Source organism: Pyrgilauda ruficollis, unplaced genomic scaffold (genome assembly GCF_017590135.1).
Source record: "Pyrgilauda ruficollis isolate IOZ18807 unplaced genomic scaffold, ASM1759013v1 scaffold39, whole genome shotgun sequence".
Lineage (NCBI taxonomy): Eukaryota > Metazoa > Chordata > Aves > Passeriformes > Passeridae > Pyrgilauda > Pyrgilauda ruficollis.
The window spans coordinates 5,336,124-5,356,544 of record NW_024525378.1 but is presented as its reverse complement, the minus strand read 5'-3'; the positions used below and the strand labels follow the sequence as shown (position 1 = coordinate 5,356,544).

The 20,421-nt window shown below is 47.1% G+C and overlaps 1 protein-coding gene across 1 annotated transcript in view; it reads right to left on the bottom strand.

Moving 5' to 3' along the window:
- Positions 1-20,421, bottom strand: part of CAMTA1 (calmodulin binding transcription activator 1) — a 238,540-nt gene that overhangs the window by 169,965 nt on the left and 48,154 nt on the right. Inside the window, exon 4 of the mRNA XM_041476559.1 lies at positions 6,053-6,120. Coding sequence (XP_041332493.1) covers positions 6,053-6,120 — 68 coding nt within the window. The remainder of the gene's footprint in view (positions 1-6,052; positions 6,121-20,421) is intronic.

The following is a 20,421-nucleotide window of genomic DNA, read 5'->3' as shown; positions in this document are numbered from 1 at the left end:
CGGTACATCTGCCTACCCACCAGATTCTACATGGAATTTAAAATTTAATTATATTAAAGTATTGTTACAGTGCGCATAGCAAGAACGCCAACCAAGTGTAACTTGAGGAGAATCTTTGCCAGATTGTTGTGAATCTGTGTTTTCAGGACTAGGAAGAAAATGAAGAAAAATTCAAACCTGAACACCTGTATCAGTGCTCTCAGCTTCATTATTGTTCACCCACCAACTGCTCCACGTTTGGGCTGAGCAGAGTCACACACTTGTCCAGTGTTTCACTACAATGTCAATGCACACCTACAGCACCTGTGCCTGCCAAGCAATTACTCCTCACACCACAGCAAAAGCAAAGCTGCTCACTGCCTACACACACTTATTCAGCATCAAAAGGAAAACCTCAACGTCTGCAGGCAGCTCCTCATCTTCCAACAACCACAACACAAACCAATCTGTCCTCTCCAGGCTGAGCAGCAGATCCTCTGCGATGCTTCCAGCTGCTCTGCATACACAGGCACAAACATCCTGCCCCCAGTTCCATGTTACCAGCACATGCTGGCTAACATTCCAATGGGCAACTTGAATAACACTGTTCTTGTCATTTAAGACATTGTCCCCATCAGGAAATCAAAGCCCAATCCCTGCCAGCCCAAGATGGTCATGGTGCCTTGCTTCAGCCCTGCACTCCAACCTCAGGGCCAGGTTTCCTGGATGCAAAAATCCTTGTCAATAAATAAAGAACCCAAATAAATAGTTTATTTTTCATCAGTTGCTATTTGCAGCCATTAAGATGCAACAAGCAGTTGCTGGATGGTGTTTTTGACGCAGAGAATGTATTGGAAGAAACAAGAGAATATCATTAAGGGTCAATTAGGAGCAACTTAAAGGTTATTTTTGCATATCTTACTTCCTGGACAAAAGAAGGTTCTTCAGTGCCATATGAGAATATAAACTAAGTTGCAAAAATCTTTAAAATGCGACAAAGACTCATTTTGTTGCCATTTAGAAGAGCTGAAGAACACACAGCAGGTTTTCTGCCACTCTGCAGCCTGCACATATGACACAGGAATGGCAGGTCCAAGGTGGCTCCACAACAGCCATCAAGCCCTGTCCTTCACAGCTCCTTTGATAGGAAGCACAGAACACTGGACAATATGGAATTGTCTGCCAGGTCTGGGTGTGACCATCAGAAGCCCAGCCCAACACCTCTTCCAGCACACTTTTTCATCTGTTCTACCCAGGACAAGGGCAGCTCCTCACTGATCTGCCTTGCAGTCTGGGAACCCCAGTCACAGGCCCAGTACAGGGGGCTCACACACACTGAGCAGCCTCCTCACCCCTAAGATCCTCCCACAGGGGATCAAGAACAGTCAGAGCCTGGCAAATATTGAATGTCAGTGTTGTCCAAGGCCACGTTGTCTTCCTTGGCCATACCCATAGACAGAAAAACCTACCAAGACTTGCTGCAGGCAGACGGGTTTGCTGAATGATTTCACTGCTTTGTTATCAGATAATTGCTTTTGTGACTATTCCATGTTTTCCAGAGTTCTGTTCTCCTCCAAGGGGCAATGCTGCAGGACTCTTATGAGTCCACATGAAGAGGGGAAGGAGCCTTTGCACCCCAACCCTGTGTGCCTGCAAAGCCAGGCAGTGGGGGCAGGTGTTTGTGTGCGTGGACCAGCTGTGGAACCATCTCTGACACGATCCCTCTGCTATGTGGGAAAGCCCAAGCCTGGTGCCCATGCACAGGGGCTGCAGAGCCATTGGTGGGCTGGAAGAGCCAACCTTCAGCCTCTGTGCCAGGTGAATCCACAACAGAAACACAGACCTCTAGCCTTGACTGTCCAAGTTGGCCAGTGACATCTTCTGCTGTGACACAGCTCTTCTGAGCTGCCAGCTGAATACAGAGGGAAACCAGCTCTCCCAGAGGACCAGCACACACCAGGCTGGATTTGCCACTGGAAGAATTTGGAAGGAATACTTGAAGACCATTGCCTGAGTCAGGCCAGGCATCTGTATGGCTCCCAGCAACTCTGCCCTTAGGTCACTTTACAATCAACACGGTGAGCTGTTAAAAGAATTCATTATTGGTGTCTCAACACCCCTGGACCATAGCAGCTAAAAATCCATACGAATGAAGGGCTCTTAAAACCATCTGTGCACTGTTTATTCTCTGCAGGGACAATAAAGAGAAGGAAATACTGAAAACAGTGAGAAGAAAGTGTTGAGAGTCATGAAATCTATAAAGTGTAAAGAGAGATGTGCCACATTTAGCAGGGATTATGTCAAGCAGCATCCTGAGCCAGGAGTGCTGACAGCACACACACGCTGCCTTCCACAGAGGAAAATAGGTCGGATGTGACCCCAAACATGCCAGCAGAGCTCCCAGCAGCACAGGCAGAAAACCCAAATTTCAGCACTGCCCACGGGCAAGGTTAATGGTCCTGCATCCTATGGAGAGTACAAGCCATATGAGAGAGCAGGACCTTTAAAACGTGCCTTGAAAGTCTAAACAAGGTCTTGAGAGGACATTTCTTTGCAACAAGCACAAGGGGAGAGGACAGAACTTTTGCCACTAATCACAGCTCTGGGCAGTTGCTTTTCCACAACCTCCAGTTCCCATGAGCTTCTCCTCCATGGGGAGCCTCTGTCTCATTTCCCAGCAGCCAGGACATCCTGGCAGCAGCATTCACCCATGCAGTGGGACAACTTTCACACAGAGCACACTGGAAAGAAGGCTCTCAAGGTAATGGCCTAACATAGTGAATTAATTCCAAAGCACAATTGTTTTCAATCTTCATTTAAACCCAACCTTACCTAATCTCACTTTAACGACATAGGAAATGGAAATTCCCTTAATCATGTAAGTTATGAATATTTATTACCCTATTTTTTACCTGAAAATGGAGTAATTCAATTAATTTTACTATTAATTATTTAATACAGAATTAATATACTGCAAGGTCCTAACTTTTCTTTATGATGCCGCTGATATCCCAGATAGGGGATGTTCCTCATGCTGGACTGATGGACAGGTAAGGCACAGGGTGTGCTTCCTGGGCAGTGGGCACCTGGACAGGAGGTGGAGAGACTCCAGGGACTGCACCCATCCTGCTCTCACCATGGAGTAGGGCTGGTCCCCCCAGCAATCCTCCTGTGTCCTTTCCAAGACATGAAGCAGGAAGGGGCAGAAACACATCTGAGCTACATTCCCAGATGGAAAACTGACCTTGCAGCTTCTGGGCACAGCCAAGGCTTTTCCATTGCCTGGGGCCCACTTGTGAAATACTGAAGTCACCTCGGATCGCTCAAGAGTATTTTTTAAATACTGTACAAATGCTAATGGCAGAAGGCACCTGGAAACAGGGAAGCAAAGTATCTTCCTCCAGCAGAATACTCCTGGACTCAGAAAATTGACTTTGTCATTGAAATTCCAAAGTAAATAACAATTAAGTTCTACTTGATATATAAATGTCAAGTAATTTTTTTTTTTTTTTTGTCATCGTGATTTGCATTTAAACTTGGAAATGTCAGACACTTGGCCCTGCTGCATTAGCAGAACGCTTCCCCCGCCCCGCTGCCGGAACACCCGCTGCGGATTACCCGGCACATCATCAAGTAACCAAACACCACTCCAAGGGAGCCTCAAGGTCGAGGCTTGCGAGGTGTACTCGCTAATTTATGTTGATCAACTGGAGCGCTCAAAGGATTGTTGTAATAATGCTCCAGCACATTTATATCTGTGTATTCAATCAATTGGAGTCGTTCAACGAGAAGTTTCAGAAAAAAGTAATTTTAGGGACTTTTTGCAAAGGTTTGTCATAGCTCCTTCAATGGCAAGAGGGCCTCCCCTCCATGTCCATGACTAAAGCAATACCCATCCATGCTGTTAACATGGGAAACTCTGTTTGGGAAAGAGATTAAAACATTCAGAACTGCAAGCCTGGCTCCAAACCAGCTCCAAACCAGCTCATCCCTCATTGCCACGCTCTGTCTTAGCTCAGTGACCTGTGAGGCATCACAGCCCAGCCTGGCCTGACCCTCTGCAGCAGTTCCTTCACCGGAGGCTGAGCTGGACAGCACCAAAACCCCATCACCAATATCAACCCTCTGCCCACAGCTGCAGCAGCAGCAGCTCCCACAGGCAGCGTCCAGCTGCACCTGGGGCCCCATGGCATCCATCCAGCAGTGACTCCTCACAGCACACTATACATCATCGGATTAGGAAACTCTCTGTGTGTCAGTGGTGCAATTAATTTTTATTAATTTTGTGAGATGAAATTAGTAGCACCCACAGCAGCAAACAAAGAACGGGGAGTGTTCCAGTTCAGTGCCAAATCGATGTCATTAATTCTATAATACTGGGAGCCCTGATTGTAGCAACTCAGCATTTAACTCTTCCAATTAATTTTTATATTAAAAAAAAAAAAAAAGCTAGAAAACTAACTGAACAATTTCAGAAGGACCTTGAACTCATGTCACAACTTTCCTTCTCCTGGGACATTCTTTCTTCCAAGTGTAAACACACAAGGGGAAGGTAAGGAATTGTTCATCAGAAAATTATTTTCATGCATTGCCTTTAGCAAACCAAGCTCTTAAAATCAGAAGATGCTGTTACAAAAACATTTATAATCTCCAATTTTTAATGACACTATGTAGAGCCAGACTAGTTAATGTGTTTTCTGACCCCTTAAAAGGCTTCTCTGGCAAAGGCTCAGCCAGAAATTGTTTTGAATTAATTCTGAAACTGAGATTACCAACCCAGAAAAAACTATTGCTAATATTAACTGAATTACCTGCTGTTCTGCAGCCAAGGAGAGCCTCACAGCTGCTACCAGCAGGAAAGATCCATTCAGGGCCCTTCCACTACCATGGCAGCTCCAGGTCTTGGAGAACCACTGAGAAAACAATGGAGTTTCCCACACCTCCTCCCCAGCATTTTAATACAACAAGCAAATGCATTACTTACCAATGTCACAAAAATATACAGTCTTGGAGGCAGAAAGCCCACAAAAAAGTAAAACAACACAGCTCTTTTGTTCCCATATTTCATGGAAAGCAGGTCCTCTGTGCGCCCCACCTGCAGCTGCACTGCAGAGGTGCAGAGAAGGCCTCCACGTCCATCCTCTCTTCAGCTGGGTGCTGTGGAACACCTGGAATCAATCTGTGCTATTCGTTAGGGTGGCACTGCTCCCCATGTCCCGCTGGGATCTCTGTCCCTGCTCATGGCAGCAGGAGGGGATGCCAAACCTGGAGCACGCTGCTCTGGGCACCGGCCCCTGCAACGGATGATGCTGGGATGCAGGATGCTAGAATAGGCTTTTCTCTCACCTGGGTCCCAGCAGGCTTCTTCCAATGGCCCAGCCCTCTGCAATAGGAAAGGGGTGATTGGGAAAAAGAAAAACAGCAAAAGCCCAGCAAGACCAGAAAGCAAGAGTCGTTCTCTGCGTTAGTGAGACGTATGGAGCCAGAACATAGCTGAAACTGCAGGAAAACATCCACAGCCAAAACTCCATGTCAGGGTTCCCAGGGGAGCGAGAAGTTAAACATTTATGGCAGCACGAAGAAGACATGACATTTACTGAATAATAAACTGCAAACATGTCTGTTAATGCAGCTTTTTGGGACCTCCTCACCATCAAACACTTAACCCCAGCAAGGGAAACACCAGAACGCAAACAATCCCCGTGCCTGTCTGTGAACAGGCAGCACATGGTGGGACTGGTGCTTTTTTATTTATTTAAAGTTAGAGGCAAGGGAGCTCTGTCAAGATAAACAGCCCGTGACCTTGCTCAGAGACTTCAGATCTGCTCATCTGAAGGGATACAATTAAATCCTGAGCCATCGGGTTAAAACTTTAACCTGCCAAGACTGTAGCTGTTCCATTTTTAATCAATCTGATTTCATTCAATAAAATGCTCATTAAGGCAATTAATGAGAGTTTGGTGTCACAAGCCATCAGGTGTGACTGGGAGTTTCCACTTGGTGGTCAAGGCATTGATCAGTGAGTCAAGTCATCAGCGCGAGAGAGTCAATGTGCTGAGCAGGAGAACATTACCTGGTTTTGGGGGAGGTTGTTAGCCACTCCTCATGCTTTTCAAACGTTATTAAATAAGCTGCAATTTCCTGAAAGAGAAATGCAGAAAGAAAACAGAGTTACTTGCATGGCTGTGCTGGGAACTGGAAAGTTTTATAACAGAGACATGGAGCCGCCTACCCCGGGGCCAGGCTGCAGCTGAAATCGGGTTTTGACTGACAGAAAGCACTCAGTAAATGTTCACATCCACGCCACCAAGGCCAGGCTTAAACAGGACAATGAAGAGATGCAAATGAGGAAAGGCATTAACATTTTCCAGCACAGAGAATTTGCTGGTAACTGTGGTGACCACGGCATCGCCGAGAGCCCGGTATGACGTCAGGAAGCAAAGGGGAGGGTAGCGACAATACGGACACAGGGAGCTAAATAAAATATTTATAAATAGAACAGCATCACTGCAGAGAGAATTACTGAATTATTAATCGTTGCCATAAAAAGCCAGCGGGTGACATCAACATAAGTCATTGCTCCCACTTGCAGGAATGATACGGGCGATTACTTCCAGATCAGAACCGATTTGTTTGCAGGAAATTATCGGCGCCAGCGACATAATTCACGACAGAGCCTGTAACCAGGCCTGAGGAACAGGACAGACATTCATCCATTTCCTGGGTACAAACCCAGGGTGGTCACAAGGTGACAAGTGTCACCACACCAGCAGTGTCCCAATATTTAGAGATGGCCACGGACTCCTGAGACTGTGCTGAAAATAAGTCCCCTACAATATACTCAGAAAAATGTAGGGTTTTGATGCCTATCTTCCAAAAATTATCACCCAGCCCTCTCAGAGGGGCCTGCATAGCAAAAGCTGAACAAGTGAGGTAAGTGAAACTGCCTTCAATGTAGAAATGCCTCAAATCAGACCCCCAAACCACATGCAGGATCATCTCCAGAGCCACTGCAGCAGAAGTGTCCCCAGGCTGTAACTCCCAACAGCACAACACACTCCAGTGCCAGGGCTTTCCACCAGGAGAGGTGTTTTTATTATTTTTTTTTTAGCTAGCTCTATATAAGGGCTGTCGCTTACAGTACCAAAGCTAAAAACCCCCACAATGCTCTCCAACCAGCTGGCCCAAGCATCTGCTAGAGCCACAAAATGCAATTATATTACTCCCAAACGAGACGTAAAAATATCTTGTTTCCAATACTCTTGGTTTTAAGACTCATACTTAATGTCCTCTGGGCATTGCGGCGGTGCCAGATCTCCGTGTTATGTACTTTATTAGAGCTGTGTGAATGTCATATTAATGACTCCTGACCAACATGTTTACACTGCAAATAAATTCTCCTGGAATCCACCAACACACCCCTTGTTTCCCAAGGCATTCTCTGCAGGTTTAAGGGATCCCCATGCACACAGATGACAGAGCAGCAACACGAAGCTCCAAAAACTCTTCTTTTTAATTTCTGGCTAGTGGCTACTGGCTGAATAAAACTCAGCATGAAAGACAGCCTGTGCAGACCTCCAATACCAGCACTGATGACCTTCCCAATCCTCACAGTTTCATAGCAACTGGACCTGAATCAGATGCAAGTGCTGAAATCTGGACACTACATGGCCAAAAAGTCTGACCCCAGATTTCCAACAGGCTAAAACCACCAAAGAACTCCATAACTAAAATTCTTCAGAAAATATGGAAAAATATCTCTGGGGTTTTTTGAAGCCAGTGCAGTAATTCCACGGAAAGTGCAGCAATCAGCAGAGCTCTATTCCCAACCCAACCCACTATAAGAGTCCTCAGCTCACTATGCTACAAACCAGTGTCACCTCTTGCTGTACAGTGAGATGAGCTCTGGAGAGACTGAGGAGCACTTGGGAGTTCCTTGCACATTCTCTTCAGCACCAGGCAAGCAAGCATTTACAGAAACAAACCCCTTCAATGCTAAGATGATTTAGGGGGTTCAGGTTAGTCTGAGATTTTGCCTATTCCTACTAAAATTCAACTGCTGTAAGGAAAATTAAGCCATTTTTAATTTTGTGGCTGAACAAATACATTGCTATGGCATAGAAACCCAAAGTATTTCAGGTGAAGGAACTCAGCCTTACCCATGGCACATTCACTCTGCTCCTTCCAGCCAGACCATGCCAGGCACATGTGAAAACTCAATCCCAAATCATCACTAACTGGAGGAGCTGCAGCAACAAGAGGCTCCCATGCAAGGCAGAACATGGGTCTCCACTCTGCTGACCTGGCCCACTCATGTTTGGGCAGAGGAAAGGCCAAGCTGCCAGTCAGTGATACAGATATACAGCAGGGAAGCAGGATGTGCCCCTCTGCTGCAAAACCCCCTTCAACCCCATTCCTTATATGTTCTGCTTTCTGTAACTACAACTTCATGTCAGCTCTGCAGAGGAAAGTGCTCAGCCCAGCACTGGTGGTTGATCAGATGTTGCAGGAGATGCCTCTGCCCAGTGGCTCCCTGTCTACATGGGACAGGCAGGGCACAGGCAGGGCTGGGGTTCAGCAGCTGCAAGGGCCAAGTATCCTGCTGTCACACCAACACCCTTTTTCCCTTTGAAAAAAGAGGGAAGAAATAGATTTATCACCAGAAGACACAAAGTCATTAAATAATTAAAAACAAAACTATGGGCACAATAAAAGCCCTCTGATAAAACCCTGCATTTTAATGTGTGTTAATTCCCCTAATGATTCTTTCTGTGTCTCACAGGGTCAAATCAATGTCCTCACAAAAAAATCCAATTATATCCCATTCATCGTATCTTTGGAGCAAGGCTATTGTTTGCTTTTGTCTCCTATCAAACCCTTTTCCCATTGCTTCTTGCCCTAGACTACAAACAAAAGACAGCATGGCACCAGCAAGGTCAGACGAGACAGAGCTGGCTCTGAAACCCCGGCTGGTGCTGGCTCCTCTGTGATTGCACAGCGAGCGACAGAAATCAAGGGACGCTGCACGTGACACAAATGCTCAGTCTCGTCACCAGCGAGTCCCCCTGCAGCACCAGTCAGGCCAGGTGGCACTAGGTGCACCCCAAGGCCACCCAGGTTTGTCTCCATGGGCAAGGGCACCGCACAGCACGGGCAGCAGCCCCTGTGCCAGGATGTCCCACCCAGACCCACGTCCCCTCTATCCCAGCTCTGAAATTACTGTCAGCATAAACTGAGTGAGCATTGCTGGGAAAGGGTGAATCACTGAAAGCTGTGTGGATCCAGCTCCACTTCTGAGTGTGTTGGCCAATCCCAGGGCAATGCTCAGCACGTGCCTTTCCCTCTCTGAGTGCCTGCAGGACCGAGCCCGCCACTCACACTGGTGAGAACAGGCTTGATTGACCATCTCAGAGAATCACACCATAAAGCAACGAGATTATTTAACATTCAAATCACTCGAGTTGTGTTTTATCCTAAACTTGGTCAGATAACTGTGTTTAGTTTAGACTTGGTTGCTCGGGCTGAAAGCATTTTATCTAGGTGCCCATTTCTTTTTCTTTTGCACTGGCCAGTTTGTTTAGATTATTAGTGCAAATGCACCAGGGAGCTGGGAAGCCCAGTGAGCTGCATGAGACAGGACACAAGCAGCTCCACCATCTCCAGACAACTGCCACCAAGGATGTTCCCATTGCTCCCTCAGCCTCGTGCCAGTGTGGCACCACTCAGCCTGGCATTCCTGGCTCAGGCACGCTGGCAGAGCCACCACACACTCCCCACCCAATGCTACGTGACTGCAGCTCCTCAGACACTTCAATATTTAATGTCAGCACGTAACGGCACATGGGTGACCTGATCTCACCCGCCGTGTCCCAGCCGCCGCGGTGAGGACGAGTGGCAGTGCTGCAGCCAGTGCCACAGGGACAGGGACAGCAGGGAGGAAGAAGCTCCCTCAGCACACTCAGAGCTGCCCAGCAGCTGCTGCAAAGCTGTTTGTCTTCGTGCAGAGGAGAGGAGAGGACGTGGCCACAAAGCACAGGACAGACTGACAGGCAGGGATCTGGCGGTGTCAGAGAGGCTCGTGACCCATCGTGCACACAGGAAGGTGCCAACTCTACCCTGAGCTGAAGGGTTTCCAGTGAACACACACATTTTTTGGTAGAAAAAAGAGTAAGTTAAAAAAAACTCTGAAAAGGACAATTAATGGGTTCCCTAAAGCCATGGATTGAGTGTTGGTTCCTTCCTCCCACCTCAATTCCCTCCAGGTCATCCTGCATCATCACAAAGTATTGGCAATTCCCACCTCACCTCTCAAAATAAAAAGAGAAACTGTAAGGGAGAAGGATTGCAGGATTCCCTAGGCCAGGCAGTTCTGGTCACCATCTGGTCTCAAAGCAACATGTAATTCATTAAAAAAAAAGCAGTCTCAATTTCAAGTTATTACTTTGTATGAATTATACACACCTGAATTAATAAGCCTGAATCTATGCATGTGTTGGGAGAAAGAAGAAGAGTTTCTACTCATGCCTAGATTTAGACCACAGAGCTAATAAAGCTGCGATCTCTTAAGCGAGCACATTTATTCTCTTAGGAATTCATGTCCTCTCTGCTATAAAAACAAATTCCAGCCCATCACTTCCTTATCGTCCTTCTGCTCTGAAATGAAAATAAAAATTCATGTAGACTATGGACCATCTTCTCAGCTGGGATTGAGCCATTTTCATTTCTACCCATACCCACTCTCAAAGCTATTAATATTCTGAATACCCCAACTACAAACTGCTCCAAACACCACACACAGCGGGCTCACACCACCTTGTTCAGCATCATGGGAACAAAAATCAAACTCCCACTGCATTCGCCCAGTTGTGTGGCCTAAATCAGCAACACGATCAAAGGGATATTGCTCATGAGCTGGGTGAAACAAGGAGCAGGAGAAAGGCAAAGTGAGCCCTCGAGTGTCCAGGAGGGTCAGGTGCCTGTCAGTGACAGAACACTCCTACACCAGAATGCTTCACTGCCATTTCAGGCAGGACTTGGTTTGGTCTTGAAGCACTACCCATCTGCAACTTCTCAAAGCACAAACACTGATCAGCCTATGCTGAGGCTGAGAAGGGGCTAAAGCTCAGATATTGCTGCTGTTTTGCTGACAATCTGTGTCAGCAGTACAAGCTGTGCCTGGGGGTCAGAGGTTGCCCAGGGCTGCCCAGCCAGAGCACGTGTCAGGCTAGACTTGCACCAACTTGGTTTTCCAACTCATGCCACGAATTTCCTGCCAAGTGCAGACGCATTTCTTCATACCTGTGAAAATACCACAGACTGGCTGAAGCCAGACCCTTGTTCTGTTGCCCTAATGAATAAAACCCCCACCATTTTGGGGCCCAAAGTGTTGCCTTCCCTTGGTTTGCAGGGAGCAGGAGATGGCCCAGAGCCCGCTGGCTGCTGCTGTCCCCCTTACCCAGCCAGCCTGGCTGAGCTCACCTCTGCAGAAAAAGGCCTGAGGGCAGCCCTGGCAGCACAGTCTGGTGCCACAGGACAGTAAAGCCACCAAGTGGGAAATGCCTGTGGTCTGGGAGATGCTTGCCTTGGTTCCCTGCATGGCAGTGAGCAGCAGGATTGCAGGAGGGGGGATGTTTTCATTAATAATGGTGTCTCACCAACCATCTGCTAAAGGTCCACACTATTAATTTAACAGGAAAAAAATGGAATAGATTACTCTACAGTTTTCAATTAAAGTACATGATGTCTTCAAACTGCAATCTTAATTAGATATTATAGGGTGACATTTAGGAATCCTGAGCTGTGATGGCTGCTCAAGTCATCTGACTGCAATGGTGTTCTGCAGCACTGCTGGGGCCTCGTGCACCCAGCACCATCAGGAGAGCTGTCTGCCCTCGGATTCCAGTGCTGGAGCAGCTCTGACAAACTCCTGGGGTTAAAGGACCACAACAGCAAAACCCACGGCAGCCTTGGCACAAGAGAAAAACAGCTGCAAATTGGAGTGGACACAGTCCCAAAGAAAACTTATGGAAAGGGGCAGAAGAAAGGGAAAAAAGTAAATAAAGTAGCAAATGGACAACTCAAACACTGTTTTCAGGGTTAAACCAAATATGAAAAAAACTAGATTTAGACAAGAAATAATTTTCTCTAAAACACATGAAAAGGAGAAGGAGAAAAACCCCAATCAAGAGCACAAGCAGGCACTGGAGCTGAACAAGATCTGCTCAGCTCCTTCACCTGCCAAACACATGGACAAGAGCAAACTGAGACACACACTGGGTCTTTAGAAAAGCAAGAGCATAATGGGGCACAACCCCCCAGCCATGGCTGCCCTGAACCACTCGGAAGTGCTGTTACTCCTAAGTTAGAGCAAAGTCAGCCCTTGCATCAGCCCATGCCTAATAGGATTAGGATGGATTTTATCTTCCATTTAGGCCCCACACTGAGGGACAGTCAGTGAAACAGAGCAGTAACCAATAATGCCCAACTCTGAGTTACTGGAAAACACCCACAGGTCATTATGTGATTTTTTTTTTTCTTTTAAATGACCTTGGACTAAACCCTGTGATCTAAAGAACCACGAACACTGGCATCCTGCTGGTTCAGTTCACTTGTCCTCTGAAGCCTGAAAGAGTCAAATATGCAATGTGATTAAAAAAAAAAAATCACTAAGATCCCTGTGTTTACAATGCATAAATTACAGCATCATAGCAAAAACCTCAATTATTGTACACAATTCAAACGGTCACGTGGCTTGAAGATGTCAAAGAGCATTCCTCTGCTCCAGGGTGAGCATGTGCCCTCAGAAATGCTGCCCTGCTCCCAACTCCCACAGAAAGCAGGGGGAACACGGAATTTCTGCAGCTTTCCTGCACCAAGTGGCAAAGTCTAACAGGGGATGTGGCAGGATGGGGCAGATCCCCTGTGAAGCTGCCCATGCCATGGCCTCCCCCCAGCCTGGAGGGTCCCTCCTGCCCAGGGGGATGCAGCAGTCCCACTCTCAGCAGTGGGACTGCTGTGCCCAAGGAGGTGAGAACACCAGAGCCTGCTCCATTTGCCTTCTCTTGCATGGAGACAGCAGCAAACCCTTCCAATGGAAGGATCATTAAAAGGGAAATATCCCCAGAAATTGCCCCTTTCTACATACTCCTCGCTCCCATATGCTCTGACATAATAATGTGCCACAGTCCTGCAAAACTGTCTTTTCAGCATGTTTTTGCATTATGCCTAATTCTGTCAGAGTTTTTCAGTCCCACGTAACGACAGCTCAATGCAGAGTCAGATATAAATCTGGCTTAAGAGACTCTCACCAGGAATTCATTTAAAACTGTAAATGTTAAAAGATTCTGCTGCTGATTTATGGCATTTTCTTATTTCAAACAGAATTAAAATCCTTCTTAAAATATACATATTCAATCATGATAAAAGCTGCATTCAAATGATCCTGCTGGTCAGACTGAGAGCCAAAAAGTCCAGAAATCTGGGAATAGCAGGGGAATCCAGGAATAGCATGGACTGGGACATTTTACTGGTTTGACCAATGCTCTGCAGTCATGCCACCACCTCAGTCTCACATCTTAATTAGTGTGAGTCCTGGGTGCTGGTGCTTTCATTCTCCATCTATCCCACTCCAGCCCCAGCACAAGGATCCCTTTTCCATTTGAACACAGAAGTTGCTGTACCTGAAGTCATTACTGAACGGGTTTATTCATTTTCCATTGTTTACACTGAAGGCTTTCCCAGCTCTGTCAATACCACACAAGTGTCCTGTATTTTTGTGCAAACAACATTTAGTGTTAAATAAAAATTACCCATGCTACTCATTATCATCATTCCTATAAGAATTGTTCATGTTTTGCATTTGTGAACAGAGAACACCACAGAGCCTTGAGTTGCACAGCACAGCCCTGCACCCAAGCATGGCCAGGCTGACAAAAACTCAGGAACAGTGTCTGGAATGAACCTGTGGAGCACCAGTACAATTCACAAAGGGGTTTTAAGCATTAAAGATTCCAAAAGAAACACAGTCTATGAGAGGGTCATGGCTTCTGGCTGTCCTTCCTGAAGGCACATTGCCCGACCTGTACAGGAGCCCCTAATCTCATGCTGCTCCACTCAAATAATAAATCTGAATGGAAGGACCAATGTCAAATACAAGACTAAACAAATAGAAGCAGCCAGAAAAAGCATTATTCAGATATTTATGTAATTAATTGTTTGTTATTCAGAAGCCACAGAGCCATTAGCAGAAAGCCAGGGCTCTCTGCACTGTACTGCAGGAGATGCCTCCAACAGCTCAGAGAGTGGTTCTGTCCCAGGCCCAGCTCAGCCCAAGGAGTTGTGCTGATGTCCCCAGCTCCTGGCTGCTGCTGCTGGGTTGGTTGGTTTTGGCGAGGTTTTTTCTTTTGGGGTTTTTCTCCCCAGATCTTCCCTGGTAAATTCAGAATCACAGACTATTCCGAGTCGGGAGAGACCCTGAAGGATCATAAAGTCAAACTCATACCAGAATGAGCCATATGGGGATTGAACCTGTGACACTGGCATTATTCACACCATGCTTTAACCAAATGATCTCAGGGTCACTTTGATGGATTCTTCACAAAATCAGGAACAACAAGTCCAGTTTCTGGAGGCAGCTCCCAAGTGCCCATCAGCTCCAGGAAACTCACAACACTCACAGCTGTCATCAAACCATCCTCTCTTCCGTGGGGGCATGAAAGGCAAACATTTCTGCCCCATGTCAGGATCCAGCCATGATGATTAACCAGGGCCTGTGGCCTGGGGGGCACAGCAGGTCTGCTCCCAGAGTGGCTGGCAGTTGCCAGCTGGCTCCCATCTGTGGAAACTGCTCCTCTGACCTGGAATTATTGTGTGTGTTGGCAATGGAAGGAAACAACCATAAAACCAGAGCAGCATCAGGGAACTGTAAATTCCTTGTGAGTTATTTTCAGACTTCCAAAAGTTTAGTTAAGCCTTGCCTTTAAGAGAACATATAAGAAAAAAATGACAAGGGAAAAAATGACCAGAAAAAAGGGTCTCTGTGTGAAAGAGCCATTTCACATTCTCAGCAGTGTCAGGACAGCAAACTGCCCAAAGTGCCCAGGATTCCCTGTATTTATCCTTGGAAAGGGGTTGACTAGAAGGTTGGTGAAAGGCAGGGCTGATGCCATGTCACACCAGTGACCTCTGGACTGCCAGCCCACAGAGCACTGCTGCAGGCTGCGCTGGGGCTGCTGTGTCCTTTCTCACGGACAGCAGCCAGCACAGAGCATGGATGCTGCTTCCCAAAGGTTAAGCATCACAGGCGATTTCATGCTCTTTATATTTCTAAGTGTTGATTTCTGGTTATTTTTTTTAAAATAATCATAAATCCCAACATCTGCTCCCAGGGTGGGAGCCCTTTGGCTCTGTGCTCAGCCAGGGAAGGGAACGTGGCTGCCAGTGGCTGCTGCAGGTGTTATTTTTAGTGCGACAGCTATTTACCAGCTCCATTCCCAGAGGGAATTCAGGGAGTAAAAGGGATGCTGATGCATTTCTTGCTAAATATAGAAAAGGGGGTGAGCCACCACACGCAGAGTGGCTGCAGGTTCCTGCTCCTGCTGGGATGTGGCCTCAGTGAGGGGGATGCAGCCCCAGTGGTACCCGACACCACAGTGGGGCCACCCCAGCACAGGCTCCCCTTTCACCACACTCTAGCTAACCTTCAAGCTGGTGTTTGGAAAAAAGCTTTTTAAAAGTAGCTCTTATAACTAATTGGCTTCACTTTGAAGCCCTGATCCTGTAATGAATGGCTCCCGAAATCAAACAAAGCATTTTCAACACCAACAAAATCGCCTGTTATGAAAAGCAGAACGTTTTTAGGGTAATATTGACTTTAACGCTCTGTCAAGGCACATTGACAGCAGGATGAAAACACCCCTCCCTCTGCTCAGCCAGCTCAAATCCAGCTGCTGAGAAGGGACCCTGAACACTCGTGCCAGGCTCTACATCCCTAGGAGTGGACTCATTTCCTATAATTTTAAAAATATATACCTTAAAAAAAAATTAAAATCTTGCTGATAAAAGAAAGAGACATGTTTCAGAATTACTCTGCTCCTCTCTGGTTTTAAGCCTTTAAAGTTCTGGAAAGGCAGTTTTGACATCCAGGAGCTCTGCAGGCCCAGACAGATGGGGATTCCTGGTTGAACTCCTTTTGTATTTCCTTTATTGCTTCATATTTACCAACGACCTGGAAACAAGCAGTGTGAAGGTGCCACTTGAACATGACAAAAAGCATTTCTGAGTGAGGCTCAGACAGGCTGGAAAACCAGCCCAGAGCCCTGAACAAACTACAAACTGGGCAAATGACTGACACGACACGGAGTGCGTGGGATGCAAAAAACACAAAGTAATGGGGTTTGGAAGAGCAAGATGCATTCATTATTCATCCAGCCTGTGAGGCTCGGCCTTAGTGGCATTACCACTGAGTGAGGGCTTCAGGGCATCAGGGCACAGCATGGTGGACACCTTGGATGTACCTGCATCACCTTGAGCCACACTGGTCACCCCAGATCCACTCTGTGCTGCCCAGGGCTGCTGCTCTGGGCAACAACCCAAACCCCACCCATGGGATACAGAGAGACTCATGTATCCATAAATCTATACATCCATATACAGATATTTGTAACACACACTCCTTGGGACACTTCATTTCCTTCTACAGTTTCCTAAGACCACTTCTAGAAAGAAGTGAAAAAGAAAAGAAAAAGAGTTTAATCAATTAAAGAGCAGTTAAGTTAGGGAACACTAATGAAGTCACACCTTAATTGGGTGCAATTGGGAACCCAGCCCTGCCACTGTTGGGATTATGAACTGCAATTTCTGGTCACACAGAAATTAGCAGCTCTCTTCTCCCAGAGCAACCTGAGAATGAAGTGCTGGTCACTCACCACCTGTTACAGCTCTCTCTGCTTCTATGGGGGAAAGCACCGAGGTTCCCCCCTTATTTCCTATTCCTGAGGTCTTCTCTGCCCTACTTGGCCCTGATTTACCCAGCAACCATCCAACAGCAGTGCCAGTTCAGGGGTGCCACCCTCGAGGACACCATAGGCAGGCTCAGCATCCCCAAGGGCAGCCCAGCCACAACTCTGGAGGGGCCAGCAGTGCTGCACAGGGATGGCATCCAGCCTGGCAGGCCCATCCCAGGGATGGGCATTGTGCCAGGCCCAGCTATGCTCCACGAGTACTTCAGAACAGGGCAGCTCCCAGGCCCTGTGCATCGTGCTGGCAAGAGGAGTCTCTGGCACGCACAGACAGCTTCTTGTCTGCACTTAAAATACTACTTGATTAAAATAAAAAAAAATTAAAAAAGGAAACAAATCATATTTTGTGGGACTGGGAGCATCAAGAGCAGAAATGGCAGCAGAAGCAATGCTTACTTGAGCCACGCTGCCAAGCTGACAACACTTCAGCTGTGTCTGTGTGTGCCCTTGCCTTCAGCTGGTGTGGCTCCCATTTGCTTGGCTCCAAATGGGGAGGAAAAATGCCATTCCCTCAGTGCCTACCCTGGAGCACTGTGAGGAGTGGTGAAGAGAAAAGGCTGCACTGTTCCATATACACAAAGAGTACACAGAAGTAGAAAAACGTCATCCCATCACTTAATATATGCAAATTATGTTAAATATTTCATTCATTAAATGGCTCAGGTTATTACAGAATTGTACCTTAAGCTGTTCAGAAAGTTCATTCTTCTTGCACTTGCTCAGTAACGTGAAATAACTGACTGAAATGAATATTTTACAGTTTGTGCAGACAGAACATTTATTAACAATTCTTTCCCTCTCAAAGTCCCTCTCCTAAGCAGGTTTCAGGCACCATGTGACTTAAATTATCCAGAGGGAATCAATTTCGGTTTATTTTTAAAAATTTGGTTTATTCCCAGTTTGGAAGAGCCCAACAACCTGAAAGGACCCAAACACAGCCCTGCTGGGAGAGAACAGACACGGAGCTCTTTCCCAAGAGCCGGTGGGGAGAGCCAGGGGAGAGGAAAGCAGCCACAGAATTTGGGGATTTTCCTTACTCTAAGCCCAGACAGCTCCACTGCTCACAGGGAAACAGCTCCTGCAACAGCCCATAACGTGCCACGGGTCCTCCGGGATTTCACAGCAGTAATGTGAAGTGACAGGGCTCTGGCTCCCGCCATCCCCTGTCCCTGCCATCCCCGGGCCAGCCAGACAAGGGGAAGGGGCCACTACAGGCAACTCCAGCTGCTTCCAGCCTCACCCACAGCCCAGGCAGCAGCATCCTCCCCCATGGAGGCAGGGTCATTACCAGTTCCAATTAGGGGAGCAGCTCCCAGTTAACCCACCAGCACATTCCCAGCCGCGTGGCCCAGCACGCAGACTCCCCCTCCTCAGGGCAAGGGCAGGACACAACATACCCCAGCATACACCCAGAAGACTGGCATCACACAGGCAGTGGCAGAGGGGTAACACACGCAGCTCCACCACCCTCCACGGCAGCGTCTCCAGATGACTTTGCCTTTCGCACGCCATGGGCAGCTCCCAGGGAAAACCCGCAGGGCTTCAGCCCAGCTCCTAACACGGTGTGGCAGCCACGTCTGTATGAACTTCCAGGCTTAGAGGAGACAGATGGATAAAAATAATTATCACTGGAATGGTGGCTCTGGCATCTAAGTCAGTCCCTGGCCAGTGACCCGGGAAAGGCGGCTCCCTCTGGCAGGAGTGTGTCCCTGGGATGGAGGTTTACAGCCCCAGCAGACACCCTGCAAGGTCTCATCAATCTCGGCTGGGAAAAACCTTTCCATTTCCAACGGGAATATGCAAACCAGGCTCCGCACTGTAAATCTTCCTTTGCAGCGCTAAGGAGATAAGTAGGACCTATTAACCTCCCATGTTATTTCCAACTTCATTATTGGAGCTGACACAGGGAGAGCACGCGGTGACGGCTCTTTTTGGCAGAGTGCATGTAAATCGCTTTCTCAAAGGAAATTACTTCTCTGGGCTGAATGTTATTAATCTAAATTCTCCCTTAGTCAAATTGTTGCCCGTAATAAATATGGAACAGGTTGCTACGCTCATCTCCGAGGGCATCCTAATCCAGCTGCAGGTTTTCCCCTCAATTTGAAGGAGCTCCTGAGGATCTCCTCTGTGAGAGCAGCCTTCACCCAAGGATGGAACCATCCACCCCAGCGTCGCCCAGCACATGAGCACCCTGTGATTTTATAATAAAAATGTATTTTGGCCCCGCCAGCATCGTGTTCTCCAGCAGTAAAGTGTGAGCAGGAGCAAGCCAGGGCCTGTGAGGCAGGGGAAGGGACACAAGGCATGTCCTTTTCCTGCAACATGATGTGGTAGCCTTCCATGGCCAACATCTTTCATGGCTGGTGCTTCATTTATGTCAGCATTGCTACTGTTAAAGCAGCTCAACTTACAGTGTTTAGGACTTTATGCTCTTTTCCAGTGGATATGCACTTGATATCCTCCTTGTGCAATTAAAAAACCCTGGAGTTTAAGCACAAGCTGATCAAAAACCCCATAAAAAACAGATCCAAACCTAAACTGAACTTGGCCAGAGATGGAGCTAGGAATTTTATTTGCAGGATATTCCTTCCAGTCATTGAAAACCAACTCCTTGCCAGTAAAGATTTTCCCAGAAATCCTCACAGAACACCCCTCCACAAAAAGCTACGATCCCTTCTGCTTGAAGGCACACCCCAGGTATGGAGTGGATTTGGAACACTATAAATCCAGTGGCACACACAGCCCTTCTCCTCATTTGTTACCAGCCAAGTGTGAAAATGCTAATGAAGGCAGCTGTATTAATCTACGGGAATTTCCCAATTAAAATTTTGTTCACGTCCGCCAGCTCCCACTCCAACGCAGCCTTGGAGCATCCCCACTTTCACCCAACAGCAGCCCTAATTGCCAGGCTCCATCCAGGCACCCTCACCCAGCCACCCTGATGAGGGAAATCACTGCCACTCTATTAACTCCAACTTCTACTGCACGTATTCCTAGAAGAAAATGAATGCAGAGAGATTTTAAGTGTGTGCTACCCCCCTACACGAGTATGTTTGAAATATAACACGCTGACAGCACTGAGTCAGGCAATACCACATCAACCACTTTTACTGAAAAAAGAAAAAAAAAAATTAAAAATTAAGTTTTGGGGGTGGCTTATGGCAGCCCTGGCTCGTGGGAAGCTGATGCCTTCCTGGTTCAGCAAGGCAAACCCTGGGAGCCTGTCGGGGTGTCAGGAGCACATTTCTCTCCTGGAACAGCAGAAGGGAGAGAGACACCATGATAAAATGAAGGCATCCTCACAAATAAATTACTTTTCTACCACAGTCGTGTGATTTTTAATTTTCCTCTAATTTCAGGACTGCAGTACTGATATAAAACCCCTCTAAGTGTTTTAGGGAGATGGTAATGGTCCTATACTAAA